Here is a 17,143-nt window from a genome sequence, read left to right as displayed (position 1 = left end):
TCCCCGTCAAGTATGGGGCCTTGTTCCTCTCCACACAGTTCTTTCTCCCGGGCCTCTCTTTTTTCACAGTAACGGCATCCAGCAGGAGCGCAAGGCCGCCGTGACATGGCATCAGCGTTACCATGGCGGGACCCAGCCCTGTACTCCACTTGGAAGACATATGGTGACAGTTCTTCAAGCCAACGTGCGATTTGTCCTTCTGGCTCTTTAAAGGACATGAGCCACTGGAGTGCAGCGTGGTCAGTTCGGACTATGAAGGGCAGCCCACACACGTAATATTTAAAGTGGCTTATTGCTCTAACAATGGCTAAAAGTTCTCTCCGTGTGACACAGTAGCGTCGCTCTGCCTTGTTGAAAGTCTTACTGAAATAAGCCACCACTTTCTCTCCCTCCCCCCCAACCTGGCTCAACACCGCCCCCATCCCAACGTCACTGGCGTCTGTGTCCAGGATGAACGGCCGGTTGGGGTCTGGGGGAACGAGGACAGGAGATTCAGTCAAGGCCCCCTTCAAAGAGTTGAAGGCCTGTTCGCACTCGAGTGTCCAGGAAAAATCTGAGTCTTTACGCTGGAGGTGGAAAAGGGGTGCGGCAATGCACGAGAAGCCTCGCACAAATCTCCTATAATAGGACGCAAGTCCCAGGAAGCCCTTCAATTCTCGTAAATTGGTGGGGGTTGGCCATTCCCTCACTACCTGGACTTTGTCCTGCAGCGTGCTGATGCCTTCTCCCCCGATCCTGTGTCCGAGAAACTCTAGCTCCCTCCTCAGGAAGCAGCACTTGTCGGGGTGGAGCTTCAAACCAGCCGCTGACAATCTCTGCAGCACCCGCCGCAGGGATCCCAAGGCCGCTCGGAAGGTGTTCCCATGGACCAGAATGTCGTCCAGGTAGACCACACATTCTTCTCGGGGGACATCCGCCAGCACCTTTTCCATGAGGCGTTCAAATGTAGCTGGTGCGTTGCAAAGGCCGAAGCAGAGGACTCTGAACTGCCACAAACCTCTGCCGGTACAGAAAGCAGTCTTTGGCTTGGCCTCAGTGCTCAGGGGTACCTGCCAGTAACCGCTGCGTAGGTCCAATGAGGAAAACCATGATGAACCAGACACTGTGTCTAGGGACTCGTCAATGCGGGGCAGGGGGTACGAGTCTTTTTTTGTCACCTTGTTTAATGGTCTGTAGTCCACACAAAACCTCTTTTTGGTCGACTTCTTCTTGTTTACCATCACGACCCCTGAGGCCCAAGGGCTGTCAGATGGCTCAATAATGCCCGCTTTCAGCATCTCGTCGATGGCGCTGTCTGCCTCTGCCCGGTGAGCTAGTGGGAGGCGGCGAGGACGCGCTTTGATAGGTCTTGCGTCCCCGGTATTGATGTCGTGCTGCACCATGTTCGTCAGGCCCACGTCCTCCTCCGTCAGCGCGAAGATGTCCTTGAACTCAACCAGCAGCTGCCACAGCTCCCCCTGCTGTACGGGATCCAAGTTATCCCGGTTGCGTTCCCACACCTCTCTTACTGCGGTAATTCTGTCCATTCCGGCTGCTGAATTTTGCAGGTTCGGGTCAGGGGGCAGCGTGTCGACGTGAGCAGGCTGTGGGGATGTGGGGGAGTTTACACTTGGAGGGTCTTGCCCCCGACAGGCCTCGACTGCCCTAGAAGTTGGGGGGGGTGGTCTCGGAGCCTGTGTGGGGTGCACCATATCAACTGTGGGACCCCCTGGGAAGGTCATGGTGTTCCTGCCCAGGTCCAACACACACCCGGCTGCCCGCAAGAAATCCAGTCCCAATATGCAGGGGTCTTGCACTGCTGCCACCCACACCCAAAAGTTCACCTCCAGTCCCCCCACCTGAACGGCTACCACTCCCCTTCCAAGCATAGGGGCAAGCTCGCCGGTCACCGTTCTCAGCTTCACAGCGGTGGGCTCCAACTGCGTCCCAGGTGGAACCACATCGGGTCTCATCAAAGTTGCCGTGGATCCGGTGTCGACAAGGGCTACGCATGGGCCCCTTGCCAGGGTGATGGGGACATGGCAAAAATTCCCCACATGGGTCCACCCTACCACCCTTGCCGACTCAATGCTGTCATCTGCTTCGGGGGGGAGTGGAGCCATGCTCCCCCGTCTGTGCAGCCGGGCTCCGTCTTTGGGAAGCCAGGCACTCTGGGACACAGGTGCAGGGGTCTGTGTTGTTCCCATCACACAGACCCCGGGGCGTTTCCCTGGATGTCAGTCTTTTTGGGACAATGCACGCTGATATGTCCAAGGCGGCCACACACCCAACACCCTGGAGGCCCACGGCGAGAACGGGAACTGCGTTGCGGTGATTGCAGTGCTGTCGCACGGATAAGCTTGGTCAGCTCGTCCACCCACACTGGCTTCTCTTTGTCTGGGCCATCCTGCACCACGGTCCTCACCACAGGGTTGCCACCCCCATGATCGCCGTGTGCGACGCCTCCTACGACCTCTCTTTCCACCGCCAGCTCCAGCGCCTCCTGCAGGGTAAGGGGGTGTGCCAACTGTGTCTGTATGCGCAGCTCCCTGGGGGTAATGGCCCGGATGAACTGGTCTCTGGCTAGCTCGCTTTGCACATCAGTGGGCATGTGTGCATACGCACGTCTCGTCAGGGTTTCAATGTCATTAGCCAGCACACGGAGCGGTTCCCCAACCTGCCTTTGCCTGTTAGACAGCTCAGAGCGCAGAACGCTAGGCTGGCTGCATTGTCCAAAACGCCGCCGTAGGGCACCCACCAAGGCCCCATAGTCATGTCTTTCCGCTGGGCTCAGCAAGAGTAAACATGACAAAGCTTCCTCAGTAAGGCACAGGGCAAGCTGTAGAGCTTTATTATCATCTGACCAGCCAACAGCCCTTGCCAACAGTTCAAATTGGGCGTGGAATGCTTCCCAATCTGCCCTTCCGTTGTATTTCGGCGTCTTCACATGCTGCTGGCTGCCGTGGGCGCCGCCATCTTTGCTCACGCCTCGTACGCCGGCAGCCATGTTGCCGCCATGGGCGCCGCGATCGTCTTCACTCTCTGTTTCAGCGTACCTCTCGTCTCTCAGCGATCCGAAGCCGGCCTCCGACGCGAGCCGTCTGGCTGCCCGGCGAAGGTGAGCAGCGTGCTCCGCGACACTGTCGAGCACCGGCTCGCCTCGCCACATGCCGCCAACAGCATCCACCTCCTCCTCCTTAACTTTCAGGCGGCCGCCGCCGTCGGCCCGCCGAGCCATCACGCCGCCCGGGTTTGTCTTTACTTCTGACACCAATGTAGCGTCGTTGCTGACGCTAAGGAAATCACACAACTGTTGTCACTGACAAGCTCTTTATTGGCAACAAGAATAATGGCTACTGTCGGCCGTCACCGCCGTTGCAACTCCCGCCAGCAACACAACACACTCTCTCACCACCAGACACGCCCCCACCCCTGGTGCATTCACGGTCCCCCAGAACAGTCGGACACCCAAGAGCACAACGTAACATGCAAACATCAGGGTCGCTACAATATCTTTCCACCCACAGAACTACATTACGTAGAAAACTCATGAGCCGGTCGTGTTTGTCGCCGCAAGTCCGCCATCTTGTGTAGCACTACCTTGTTCGTTTACGACTTTCGGCGTTTTTACTGATGGTTTCTGAAATTCTGGACTCGATAAGGCATTAAAATGCCGTACTGCGCGGCTGTAAACTACCTATATATGCCTATACACTGCGTACGCTTAGCTGCAAAGTTGTGCTACACAAGATGGCGACGTGTGCACTGAAGCACTGCGCGGCGGCGACACCGTGTGTCCGGGTGTGAGCTTTCTACGTCTTTCTATTTCCGTGTTTACACCACGGACACTCGACAATAACATAATATTCGCAGAAAACGATTAATAAAAGTTTTTTAGAGTGATATTGGATGATTCCTTACGGCACATCTGACGAATTCTCACATAATAGTGGTTGAAAAACACCTATTGTGTTATAGGTGACAAAAAAACAATTCCTAGTATATATCTGATAATAATACATTCATTTAATTTTCATATTGTGCCAATGGTCAAAAAAAGGAAAATGGTCATTATCGCTTATATTTATAGTTACCTAAAGTTGAATCCCCAGAGTATGTGTATTTGTTCTTTTAATTGTTCAAGGATTCAGGTTTGACAGCATGTTATTAACTTAGTTATCCAACATACTGTATTTAGAATGACACGCCTTCCATCGCTTATTTCTGTTGTGCCAGTGAAAAGACCACATCTACCCGACATAAGGTAAGATTCTACGAAAATAATATGACTTTCAACTGCAAACATGCAGTCAAGAGCAGTCATCTTTTTGACAAACTGACATCAAAAAGCTGAACTATAAGTGCTCATAGTATCGTAACCTGTAGTTTAACGCGGTTAACTGGTTCCAGACACATGAATATGTGCAATATTTTCAAAGTTAGAGCATAAAAACCTGTTGATGACCATTGTTTTTAACATTAGAGCCCTACAGACATGGAATAACACCCCTATATTCACCTTTACCCTTGTACTACCCAAGATATTAGGCATAATAAGAGTAAATAAGCCATTTAAGACATGAATAATACTTGTGCTGGTTACTGTAAATATGTTTTCAGTAATTTACAGTAACTAATTTTTAATATTTGCTGTAAGATGTGTTTTGGAATGTGTGTTTTTTTTTGTCTCGCTCAAGTTATTCAGGCAAAGATGGCCTCCCAACCTCTCGTAGACTGGGAAAATGGTCTCTGTGATTGCTTTTACAGTGCAAATACTTGTAAGATATAATAACGCGGTCAATCAAGTCCATGGACCAGTTTCCCACTGATAATAATCATAGATCATGTGTTGTTCAGGCTGCTTTGGTTTCTGGTGCTGCCCCTGCCTGGCTTGCACGGTTGCAGGGAAACATGGAGAGAACCGATGTCTACCCCTGTGTGACATCTTCAGCCCTGCTCTGTGCACAGCTTTGGGGATCCCTTTTTTCGTGCCCCCTGCAGCATTGTCCCTGAGAACATCCATTCGCAGAACATACGGTATCAAGGTATGATGCACAGTGCTAACAGCCATGTTCTAAAATAATGACTTGACAACTTGACTGAATACTCCCCCCCCCCAGGGGTCCCTCTGTAAGGACATTGCCGTTTCCTGTTTCTGTATGTGGTGCAGCTGGTGTCAGATGCACCGTGAGCTGAAAGAGCGAAACAAAACGACGCCTGTCTTGAATGTACCCCAAACATTCCCAGTCGTCCAACAACCTCCTCAGATGATGACGGAGCAGACAAGCCCACCTGCTTATTATGTTCCGCACCAGCTCCAGTACAAGTAGACAATGCACATGTGCTACTTTCTTTCTAAGGGGTTACAAATACTTCAATAATTCATTCATTCATTCATTCACTCCCTGGACTGGTCGCCAGCCAATCACAGGGCACATATAGACAAACAACCATTCACACTCACATTCATACCTATGGACAATTTGGAGTCGCCAATTAACCTAGCATGTTTTTGGAATGTGGGAGGAAACCCGGAGAAAACCCACGCGTGCACGGGAAGAACATGCAATGCAGAGATGGCCGAGGGTGGGAATTGAACAATGGTCTCCTAGCTGTGAGGTCTACGCGCTAACCACTAGACCGCCGTGCCGCCCTACTTAATAATTCATTCATTCATTTTCTACCGCTTTTTCCTCACGAGGGTCGCGGGGGTGCTGGAGCCTATCCCAGCTGTCTTCGGACGAGAGGCGGGGTACACCCTGGACTGGTCGCCAGCCAATCACACGGCACATATAGACAAACAACCATTCACACTCACATTCATACCTATGGACAATTTGGAGTCGCTAATTAACCTAGCATGTTTTTGGAATGTGGGAGGAAACCTGGAGAAAACCCACGCATGCACGGGGAGAACATGCAAAATCCACACAGAGATGGCCGAGGGTGGAATTGAACTTAGGTCTCCTAGCTGTGAGGCCTGCGCGCTAACCACTTTGTCGCCGTGCAGCCGACACAATCACATTAACAGAATAAATAAATAAATGAAAACAAGCCACACAAAGCTAAAATTCAACCCTGAACCCTCGACATAATATAAAATTAGAGGCAATAGAAATATTGCTTCCATAATGCCACCTCATAAAGTCTCAAGGAAGTAGAGCCTAAAAGTACTTCACTGTGTGGTTTACTAATTGTGATTGAACACACCTTAAGAAACAAAACCCGATTAGACAAAATAACAGAGAACTTCCTGCTTGCCACTGAATTTGTCAGTGTGACGATACACAAATAAAAAAAAAAAACCTTATAGCAGTGGTGTCAAACCCCTTTTGAATCAGTACCGGCTATTTTACATGATTTGGACTGTTCTTTCAAGGCACACAGAATATTGTGTTGTATGGCTATATAAACATAGATTAACATAAACACCTATAAACTGGTACTATTATTATCTTGTTACTACTATCTTTATTAATGCTATATTTGTAGGCATATTTGTTGCTGTCTCCGCCTTGATCCCACAACCCCCCCATTCCTTTACTTCACTATCTCTTCCTGCTTCGGACCTGCCGCCCCAAGTACTATAAAATATAATAAAAACATCAAATAACGTTAAACAATGGTGATTGATATATTGTTTTCATGTGATGTCCTTCCTGTTTGTTTTTAGATAACCTATAACCTAATAATCCTCAGGTTTGTTAGTCAGTTAGTTAGTGTTGTTAGGAAATCAGCAAAAAAGCAAAGAAAAAACAAAAACTATGCACGGTTTTCATCCTCTGACACTTGCTGGGGTTCAAATCGTCAAGTACTTCAGACTTTAGGCAGCAAATTTTCCCACTGAAAATATTGATTATGTTGTGTTTCACCTCACGTTCCTGCTTTTGAGTGTTCTTCCTTTGAAATGTGTGTCTTTGGAGATAGTATGGATAATTTGTAATATGATATAACCCTGTTCTATTCATACAGAGAAATTATACTTTAAATATCTGAAGGTATCTCTGAATGAATTTTGAGTACCGCATCTCATTGCCAGGCCAAGTGTCCTGGTTTTCGGTAATCAACATACGGTCACCATGAGATAAAACACAAACTAGCAACTGACCTGACGTGTCTTTGATGTAGAAACATTCTGCTTTGGGATTGCGTCGCTACTACGAGTACAGGAAGACCGAAGATGGGTCATGGATGTTCCTGTGCGCCCATATAGGGTATCTTGTCCATACCCAGTCCACCTATGAAGAAAAAAGACGAGAATAAAGATTGGTGTCATTTACGGGTCATGCACTGATACAACACATTTGTTGTGTTTTAAGGTGTTGACTACCAGGGTGATGACAATGTAATCTGTTAAGTGAAGTATTTTATCAACACCTAGTTGATCCTGTTACATACTTTAACACTCTCTGCATAATTTTCATTTTTTTAGTTTGAGTGAAACTGCTAATAACTATACGTACAAGCGTTCATGTGTTTATAGGCTTTGTGCATAATTCATATGGACATGCATCTCAAAACAATCATGTTGTTTGACACTAATTGATTATATACGTATTTTGTTATGTAATTCCTGATACCGCCAGCATTGCTAAATGGTAAACATTTGGCACGAGTTATTGTCGGTCACAAAAATGTTCCTACTGAAATAAGATTTGGAATGATTTATTAGTTTATCTTCCCAAATATCTGTAGTTTAATCCACCAGGTACTCTTTCTATTTGTCCGTTCCTTGCTTTCATTCACACATGGATTCAGGTTTGGCAGCATTTTTAAAAAATCAAAGTAGTCCACCATGTTGTACTCACTAAAGCTCATTTCAGTTTCACTATCAACGAGAGCACATCCACCTCTATCTGGTAAGATTATACAATTATAGATTCATTTACTATGAGTTTTTATATGATTTACTTTGAACAAACATTGCTTAACAATTGGTTTTGAATTGACACAATAAATCATGATGGGTATTACATGTTATTTGTAAGTACACACATTGAGATAAATACATTAACTATTGTCGTGCACAACGGGTGACTCGCACACATAGGGGAGCTACTACTCAGGCATCACTCCCAGCATGCCTTGTGGCACTTGTTTGGTTAAATTTGGCTAAGGGTTAATATAATTATGTGTTATCTTCCACTACTAGTAGCTGCACTCTATGGGCTATCAGTCTGTTGTGTGTTAAGTTGCTGCGTGATGATTGTAGCGTTATTTCTTGATGTGTTGTGTTGAGTGATGACCTACTGTTTGTAGTTAGTTGGTTGAAACATGATCGACTGAATATGACTTGTGGGCCTCCTGTTATAGCGCATAAAGAACAGGCAGTATTAGACATGAAGACATTAGACATCCCAATTATTTATGTGTTTTAGTTAGTTCTGATATTTGATATTTTGGTCATAATGTATTTTCACAATTTTTACTCACGTTTTGTTTTCCGTTTTAGTTATACATAGGGGAGCTACTACTCAGGCATCACTCCCAGCATGCCTTGCGGCACTTGGTTTGGTTAAATTTGGCTAAGGGTTAACATAATTATGTGTTATCCTCCACTACTAGTAGCTGCACTCTATGGGCTATCAGTTATACATAGGGGAGCTACTACTCAGGCATCACTCCCAGCAGCTCCTCTGTCGTGTGTTAAGTTGCTGTGTGATGATATTTTGGTCATACTGTATTTTCATTGTGAAGAAAACAATTTTTACTCACGTTTTGTTTTCCGTTTTAGTTGTCCAACCAGAGATGGCCTTTCAACCTCTCACAGAATGGCACAGTGGTCTCTGCGATTGCTTTGAAAATGCAAGCACTTGTAAGATGGACAATCAAGCCATTGAATCGGTTTCTCAATAATAATAATAATAATAATAATAATAATAATAATAGACCTTCATGTGTTGTTCAGGCTGCTATGGTTTCTGGTGCTGCCCCTGCCTGGCTTGCACGGTTGCAGGGAGACATGGAGAGAACCGATGTCTACCCCTGTGTGACATCTGCAGCCCTGCTCTGTTCACAACTTTTGGGATTCCTCTGTTTGTCCCCCCTGCCGTCTTGTCCATGAGGACATCCATTCGCAGAACATACCGTATCAAGGTATTGACGCACAGCGCTACAGCCATGTTGTAAAAGAATGCATTAACAACTTTAACGCATACGTTTTGGTCCAGGGGTCCATCTGCAAGGACATTCTGGTTTCCTGTTTCTGTATGTGGTGCAGCTGGTGTCAGATGCACCGTGAGCTGAAAGACCAAAACAAAACATCGACTGTGGTGAATGTTGTGAACCAAACTGTCGTCAACCAGCCTGCTCCTATGATGATAATGCAGCCACAACCAACGGTTTTTGTTGCTCAACAGTAAAACACTACAAATGTACGGCTTCAATGTGTTTGAGGTTAGTCAGGATTTAGACTGAGTTCATTCAAGCCACGTTTTATTTCCACACATTAATCCCATTTTTGTCGTCACTTACAGTAAGTAATTATAATCATGATTATGATCCAACTGAACACTGCGATAAGTGGCAAGGTAGTTTTTTTTTATATATATTTGTATTGGAATTGGTGATGGGAAATTCAGAATTACACAAAGCATATGTATTTATCAGAGCTGATTATAGGAAGTATTTTAAAAGATGGGTGAAGTTTCTCGGCATAAAAACAATGACAATGGAGTATTACTCAGTTGACATGCATGTTTTGTAGTACAGACAGTACTCGGGTTGTATTTATTGCCTTCTTTTAGAGGCGAGCTTTTACAGCAAATACTTATGACTTGATTCTGTGCAATTCATGAATTGTTGGTGTAACTAACTGTGATTAGATGTTGCATATATGTAATTGTTTAAATAAACTGCATTTAGAATCTGCCGTTTTCTGTCACACTGGCAATCTCTGGAGGACATTTTCCGATATAAAAAAAAAAAAAAAAAAATGAAAGTGGGTAGTTTCACAATGTCCGTATTTTCCTTCCTGTTAAATATTGCGTCCAGAATGATGAGCCATTCACCAAAACGATGAAGCTGGGTGTACCCGCTTTGACAAAAAACCTGCAACAAAAGGAAAGTGTATCACCGAGAGTGTCAAGTAAATTAGCCAGTCCGATCATCTGATCTCAATCCCATACAAAACATGTAGGATGACTTGAAAATGTTTTTTTCTGAGGCAAAACCAAGAAATTTTTGTAATGTTGTCAAATCATCCGAGGCTTGAATACCCGTTCAGATGACCATGTCAACAATTGTGGATTACAATTGTTGGATTTGGTCAGTTCGAGTACAGTTCGGAAATACTTGCCAGTGACAAATTACACTGTTGGACTTTGTTTTTAGATATGATTTACATATATAATAAATACAAAGCATTAACATAGACTTTGTTTAATATGCGTAGTAAAATACAAGTACAAGGAGTTGTACACGATTCATTAGCGCAACCAATAATTGTGGTTAATTGGAAAAAAAACAGCTAAAAAATATCTGAATACTTACAGAACACTACATTTTGGACATGATTACCTTTTGTGTTGTGACACACTCAAAAGCGATATTTCTGGGTCAACTCTGTAGAGCACCTCCCTCTCCTCATCCTCAAAGAACACCTAGCGAGTGAAGGGTGGTTCAGTTAAATTGCAATGGTTTTGACGACTAGCATCAGTACTACTTACGAGTACTACAAAACAGCAAAAGTGACCAATAATGCATTCAATCATGTAGAAGAAAAACAAAGAGATGAAAATTATACAGTTGAATGTGCTTGCAGACTTCCATGTTAGGGTAATGAATCAATGTGATAAGAGTCTGAGTACACAAACCTGCAAATTTTGCGGGTGATATTTTCTGTCAATATCCCAAGGTGGAAGTTCTTCTCCAAACATGACGGCAAAGTGGTGACAAAAACTAAATAGGAAACAAAATGGATGATATCAGCCTGCATCTAACACCTCCGATACTAGCAGTCGATTCCAGACTTTTTCTTTGTGCCAACGTCTTAAAGTAACAAGGAGCAGAGATCAAAATGCAAAAAACTTGTCATGCACAAGTTTCCCGTGACGGCTCAGAATCAGGAAAATTTAATACGACCAAGCTCATTTGCGCATTTGAAACAGCATCATACAGGAAACTCAGCAAAATGTCACAAACGACAACAGAAAAGATCCAATTCCTTTTGGAGGTGAGGAATGTCAAGTTTAGACGCTTCATTGAGTACCTCAAACCTTGCTATATTATGCCCGACTACATTTTGAATGAAAATATATCCCACAAGCATAAAGTAAAGGTTTACCCATATGTTTTAGTCTATATTGCCATGACAACCGCACACATCTGCTAAAGGTTAACTTCTGGGTACACTTCATTCATTCATTTTCTACTGCTTTTCCTCACAAGGGTCGCGGGGGGTGCTGGAGCCTATCCCAGCTGTCTTTGGGCGAGAGGCGGGGTACACCCTGGACTGGTCGCCAGCCAGCCAATCACAGGGCACATATAGACAAACTTCTGGATACACTTCTATTAAATATTAAGGATGACAAAATGTTACACGGGCGGCACGGCGGTCAAGTGGTTAGCAAGCAGACCTCACAGCTAGGAGACCAGGGTTCAATACCGCCCTCGGCCATCTCTGTGTGGAGTTTGCATGTTCTCCCCGTGCATGCGTGGGTTTTCTCCGGGTACTCCGGTTTCCTCCCACATTCCAAAAACATGCTAGGTTAATTGGCGACTCCAAATTGTCCATAGGTATGAATGTGAGTGTGAATGGTTGTTTGTCTATATGTGCCCTGTGGTTGGCTGGCGACCAGTCCAGGGTGTACCCCGCCTCTCGCCCCAAAGACAGCTGGGATAGGTTCCAGCACCCCCCACGACCCTCGTGACAATAAGCAGTAGAAAATGAATGAATGTAATAAAAACAGTTAATACTGTTACACTCTATTTTCTTCTATTTTCTCAGGTCACATATAGACAAACAACCATTCACACTCACCAATTAACATAGCATGTTTTTGGAATGTGGGAGGAAACCGGAGTACCCGGACAAGACCAAGAACGGGAAGAACATGCAAACTGCACAAAGAGATGGCCGAGGGTGGAATTGAACTTGGGTCTCCTAGCTGTGAGGCCTGCGCGCTAACCACTTGTCCAAAGTGCAGCCCATTTTCTTCATATTTATATAATTATTCTTTATTCATTCCACAACTACAGGATATTTGCTTTCCTCAATAAAAAGCCAGTCACTGCAGTCGTTACATAACTTGTCAGATGAAGATCAGCTATCAGCAGTGAGAGGTAAAGAACGATTTGGCTTAACGATTAGGCTCCAGCACCCCCGCGACCCTCGTGAGGAAAAAGCGGTAGAAAATTAATGAATGAATGACATAATGCAAAGCTGCAACAAAAGCCTCACAGAGTCTTTGAATGCGTTTTCTGTATTTTTTTTGTATGAAAAATGTTACACAATTGTGACACTGACTATTTCAATTTTGTCTATTCTAAACATGAACAGCCATCAAAACAGAACGTGCTCAACTACAGTAAAGTCTTGTTATATCAATATTCTCGGGAGTCGGAAAAAATACAGATATAACCGGACTATCCATATATCCGATCCTGCGCCGAACTGCATTAAAAGTGGGCGGATCTTTGATATGGCATGTAATTTTCTCCTTGAGTTCATGGACTGCGTATCTAGCATGCTTTTGTACTACAATAAATTTTGTACTACAGTAAATAAAAATAAACTTACGCTGTAGTGATTACCGGTTACCGGGACATAATTCACCCCGGAACTATCGATAGGGAAGGTGTTGCCACCCGGAGGGGTAGGCGCGAGGGACGGGTGTTTTCCGCTGTGTGTGCTGCACTCTGGTGGTGGAAGTGTGAAAAATAAAGTTGACTGGAAGCAGCCGTTCGCCGTGTTCTTTTTTTGGTATTGAAATCCTTAAGCAAAGATTGATTTAAGCTGCTTTTGTATCGATATAAGCAGACCAAATTGGCTGGCGGGAGATGAAAAGGGCATCGTAGTAACCGGATTATCATAATAACCGTGTATCGTACTAACGGAGCTAATTATATCATAAAAGACTAGAAATTTGCCGGGAAATGAAAATAGTATCGTAATAAGTAGTAATTCGTTTTAACCGATATCGATATAACGAGACTTTACTGTATACCTTATAAGTGAGCAAAGGGTGATAGGTTTACCTGCTGCTTTCACAGAAAGCAGAGATGAAATCACTCTGCTGATGTTCAGGATACAAGAACAGCACAGGCCAGTGCAGGGAGCCCTGCTCGTCCAGGAAGACTTGAGCCCCCGTGGCTTCCTGTGAGCTGAGGCCGTTCATGCTCAGGTTGTCCATGGCGTCCGAAGTTCCCTCGTCTTCATCCTGGCTGTCTGAATTAGACTGACAGGGTTTCACAGACTGGAGGAGTTTGATGCCTCGCTCCTGCAACAGAGCATGAATGTAACACGTCAGTCCTGCTTGTCATGGGAGGATGACTCATTTCACAAAGGGGTAATGTTTATTTCTATTACCTTTATAGCAGCCATAAGAGCTTCTTTCTCAGTATTCAACTTCTTTTCTTTGGCTTTGGCCTTTCTGGCGTCTCTTTCTGCTGCTCTCTGTGACACACAAAAAGCATGACAAAATCTATGGTTAAAAGAACAATTCATAACAATGGCAAGATTTAAAGAAAAAAAACATATTTTGAAATATGAAATATGTTAGTGGCCTCAAATATCACTCTATATATCATGTGCATGTAACAAGGATTGCTTCTTTGGGTTAGTTATGCATGGTGACAAATTACAATAATCTGGTTTGGAATCAGTTGTTATTTTCCAGCATAAAAATTGACAAAATTACAAATACAAGGCAGAAGAAGCATCATACTGTAGTTGTGAATGTAGTAGTCTACATTAGCCACTAGGTGTCATGTTGGGTGTGTCAAGGGCCAGATGTGATCACCAGAAAAGGTCTTAAGTTGAAATCACTTCACAACAGACACAATAACATTCTTTCATTTTCTACCGCTTATCCTCACAGGGGTCGCGGGGCGTGCTGGAGCCTATCCCAGCTGTCTTCGGGTGAGAGGCAGGGTACACGCTGGACTGGTCGCCAGCCAATCACAGGGCACATATAGACAAACAACCATTCACACTCACATTCATACCTATTTGGAGTCGCCAATTAACCTAGCAAGTTTTTGGAATGTGGGAGGAAACCGGAGTACCCGGCCAAGGGTGGAATCGAACTCGGGTCTCCTCGCTGTGTGACCTGCGCGCTAACCACTTGGGGCAATAACCCACGACAAAGCTAAAAGTCAACCCTGAACCTCTGATGTCAACTCCTGTCCTCTACACATCTGTCTGCCCGCATGTAAGCTTTGCTAGGGAAGACATTTACTGTGACACACACACACACACAAACAGGTATTTATGTACATCTTAAATGGCTTATTTAGTCTTATATATGTCTTATTTATGTCTTCTATACTAAGTATGAAGCCATTTATATAATCTGCAATAGCCATATTCGTCACTTCATTGCAATACTGTATATATTACTGTTATTATATATTGTCACATCCATACTGTTTATAATCTGTATAATCTACAATAGCTATATTATAGTCATTTATATCCCTGTACATATCCTCACTGTATCATAGTCATAGCCTGTCATAGTTTTTTTTTTTACATAGATCTGTCCATTGTTTTTTTCTACATTTACTTACTACTAAGGTACTTATAAAATTGCACTTCTGGTTGGATGCTAACTGCATTTTGTTGCCTTGTACCAGTGACATGAGCAATAACAATAAAGTTGAATCTAATCTAATCTAATATAATTACAATGTACATGAGAAAATAGCCACTGCAGACAGTATGCTGTCCAGAAAAAAAAAAGGAATGTGTGAGTTTATGTTATTTTAATTATGTCTAATATGTCTTATTTTCTCTCATATCTACTATATTGGGTAGTACAAATGCAAAAGTGACTTTACTGAGTGTTACTTCCTGTTTATAATGTTTATAACTGTATTTAGAACAGGTTTTCTATGATATAAGTATGGAAATATTCCATTCATTAATACTGAATCCTACTTTGTGAAGGGACGAATGTACTGTCGGGTTCATTTCTGACATTTGAGTGTTGTAATGACTAAAATCCAATGAGTTACGTTTGACATATTGAGTTTGCATTTTTCTTCACAGCTGCTATGGACACTGTCCACCTGACAAAAATCCACAGCAAACGATAACTTTAAGGCCGGCAATGAATATAAGATTATTTGCATTTGCGAGTGACGTTACCTTGTGTTTGTCTGCTGCAGCTCTCAGCTCCTGTAACTTCTTGTCTGTAGGATGAGCTTGAAGACCTTCTTCACACCACTGAATGGCTGCCACAAAGTTACGCAACTCGATGCAACACTGAGCACCTGCACACAAATCATCACAACTGTAGGTAAAATATAATAGAAATTAAACATACGCCACCAAGGGATTTCCCATGATACAGTATGTGAATTGAAGTGAAATTTGTGGGCGTATTTCAGGCACAAGTTCTCTGTAATGCACCTACCCTTTTAATGTATGACAACATACCTCGGATCAAAGCTTTAAGATGCTCTGGCTTAATCTTCTTTGCAGCTGTAGCATCATTCAGTGCAGAGCGCATGTTGCCTGTATTAAATGATTGTTATTTTTTGCAGTCATTTTGAATGATACAGATTTTCACTTTGGTGTTTAAAAAAAAAAAAAAAAAAAAACGTTACCGATATGAAAGTGTGCCGCTGCTCGGTTGGTGAGAAGAACCGTATCCAGCTCTTGGTCACCACAATTCTTCTTTAAAGCCTCCGTGTATGCCACGATAGCCTTTGTGTACTTCTTTTCTTTGAAAAATTCATTACCCTCATTCTTTAAACTCTGTGCTTTTTCTGGAAAACAACAATGCAGATAATTAGCATCTTTTTTTTTAAACATTTGACAAATGAACAACACTAGCAGTAGATGTTTGCTAAATACAAGGATGAAGAGTCTTGAACCAGTCATGATGTGCTATATATATCACTATATTGACAATTACTATGGTACCCATTATGTCATATCACCTCATACTTCGGTACATTATTTAAAAAAAAAAAATGAAACTTATTATTATTATGGTAAGCAGGAAGTGAACAAATGTAACAGTTACTGATTGTAAAAGTACCAGATGGAGGGGTAGGATTTAATAAGCTTTGCTTCTTCCTACTCCTTTTGGACATGTGGAACTGTGAACTGATTATGGGATGCATTCAATTGTAATCTGATGCATGTTCAAATGAAATAAAATTATTACCATTACACCATTTTACAGTCCAGATCCAGACAACTGTGGCACACATACCTTTGGGGCTCCGATTTTCATCATGGATGATAGCCTGCATACATGCAAGGTCTGGATATTCTTGGGGGTCAATCTCTTCTGGGGCCGTTTTCATGAACATGGGTATTTTGTCAAACTCCTGCATGAGACCACAGCAGAGGAACAGATTTAACCCATAATGATGGATATCAATGTATATTGTGGATATACCGTATAGAGCAATAATAGAACAACAAATCTAAAAAAAAATGTCACGCTGGTTTTGTGTTTAGGTGGTAAAAAAATACATCATGCTCACAAATGTTTACACTTTACTTGCTGAGGTCTTGTCAATGTACATTTACGTACATAGTTGCAAATGACTGAAATATAATTACAATACAACTCATATTTAAGAAAAACACCGGTTTTGCTTACTGGCTAACCACATCTACATGTAAACAAATAGAAACACGCATTTAATAAATAGTCAAATTAATTCTCCGTTCCAACCTCTTCCCATTTGTCTTCATTGAAGGCATTTTTGTATTTATAGCGCTTGAATGCTTCGGCGAAGTCGTCATCGTCGGAGTCGTTCTGTGTAGCTGTGGACGCCATGATACTGTCAAGATATATTGTTAAATATATAAGACACGTTAGCTTTTCACTAGCATGGGAAAAAAATGACTGCACGTTGTGATCCTGCTACGTCGTGGAGAATGGTCCGTGTGGAAACACGGTAATGAGAGTCCGTTCCACATCAGTCCGGAAACGAGTAAAACCAAAAGTAATCACAATCGACAACATCCAATTTATTTATG

General features: G+C 43.4%; 2 protein-coding genes across 2 annotated transcripts; one reads left to right on the top strand and one right to left on the bottom strand.

Moving 5' to 3' along the window:
- The first annotated feature begins 7,752 nt into the window (after window positions 1-7,752).
- On the top strand, window positions 7,753-9,850 carry LOC131129512 (cornifelin-like). Its single transcript, XM_078789965.1, has 4 exons — window positions 7,753-7,838; window positions 8,714-8,794; window positions 8,888-9,075; window positions 9,150-9,850. Exons 1-4 carry the CDS (start codon window positions 7,775-7,777, stop codon window positions 9,339-9,341), a joined length of 525 nt encoding a protein of 174 aa, XP_078646091.1. The 5' UTR covers window positions 7,753-7,774; the 3' UTR covers window positions 9,342-9,850.
- ttc4 (tetratricopeptide repeat domain 4) lies at window positions 9,807-17,053 on the bottom strand. Its single transcript, XM_058073149.2, has 10 exons — window positions 16,836-17,053; window positions 16,365-16,482; window positions 15,751-15,912; window positions 15,581-15,658; window positions 15,290-15,414; window positions 13,508-13,594; window positions 13,177-13,418; window positions 10,794-10,878; window positions 10,498-10,580; window positions 9,807-10,029 (listed from the first exon to the last, which is right to left on the bottom strand). Exons 1-10 carry the CDS (start codon window positions 16,938-16,940, stop codon window positions 9,930-9,932), a joined length of 1,185 nt encoding a protein of 394 aa, XP_057929132.2. The 5' UTR covers window positions 16,941-17,053; the 3' UTR covers window positions 9,807-9,929.
- Window positions 17,054-17,143: the final 90 nt, after the last annotated feature.

Source organism: Doryrhamphus excisus, linkage group LG4 (genome assembly GCF_037039965.1).
Source record: "Doryrhamphus excisus strain RoL-2023G ecotype Guam linkage group LG4, RoL_Dexc_Guam_v1.1, whole genome shotgun sequence".
Lineage (NCBI taxonomy): Eukaryota > Metazoa > Chordata > Actinopteri > Syngnathiformes > Syngnathidae > Doryrhamphus > Doryrhamphus excisus.
Note: the sequence above shows the minus strand (reverse complement) of the source record. Positions and strands in the feature narration are given on the sequence as shown.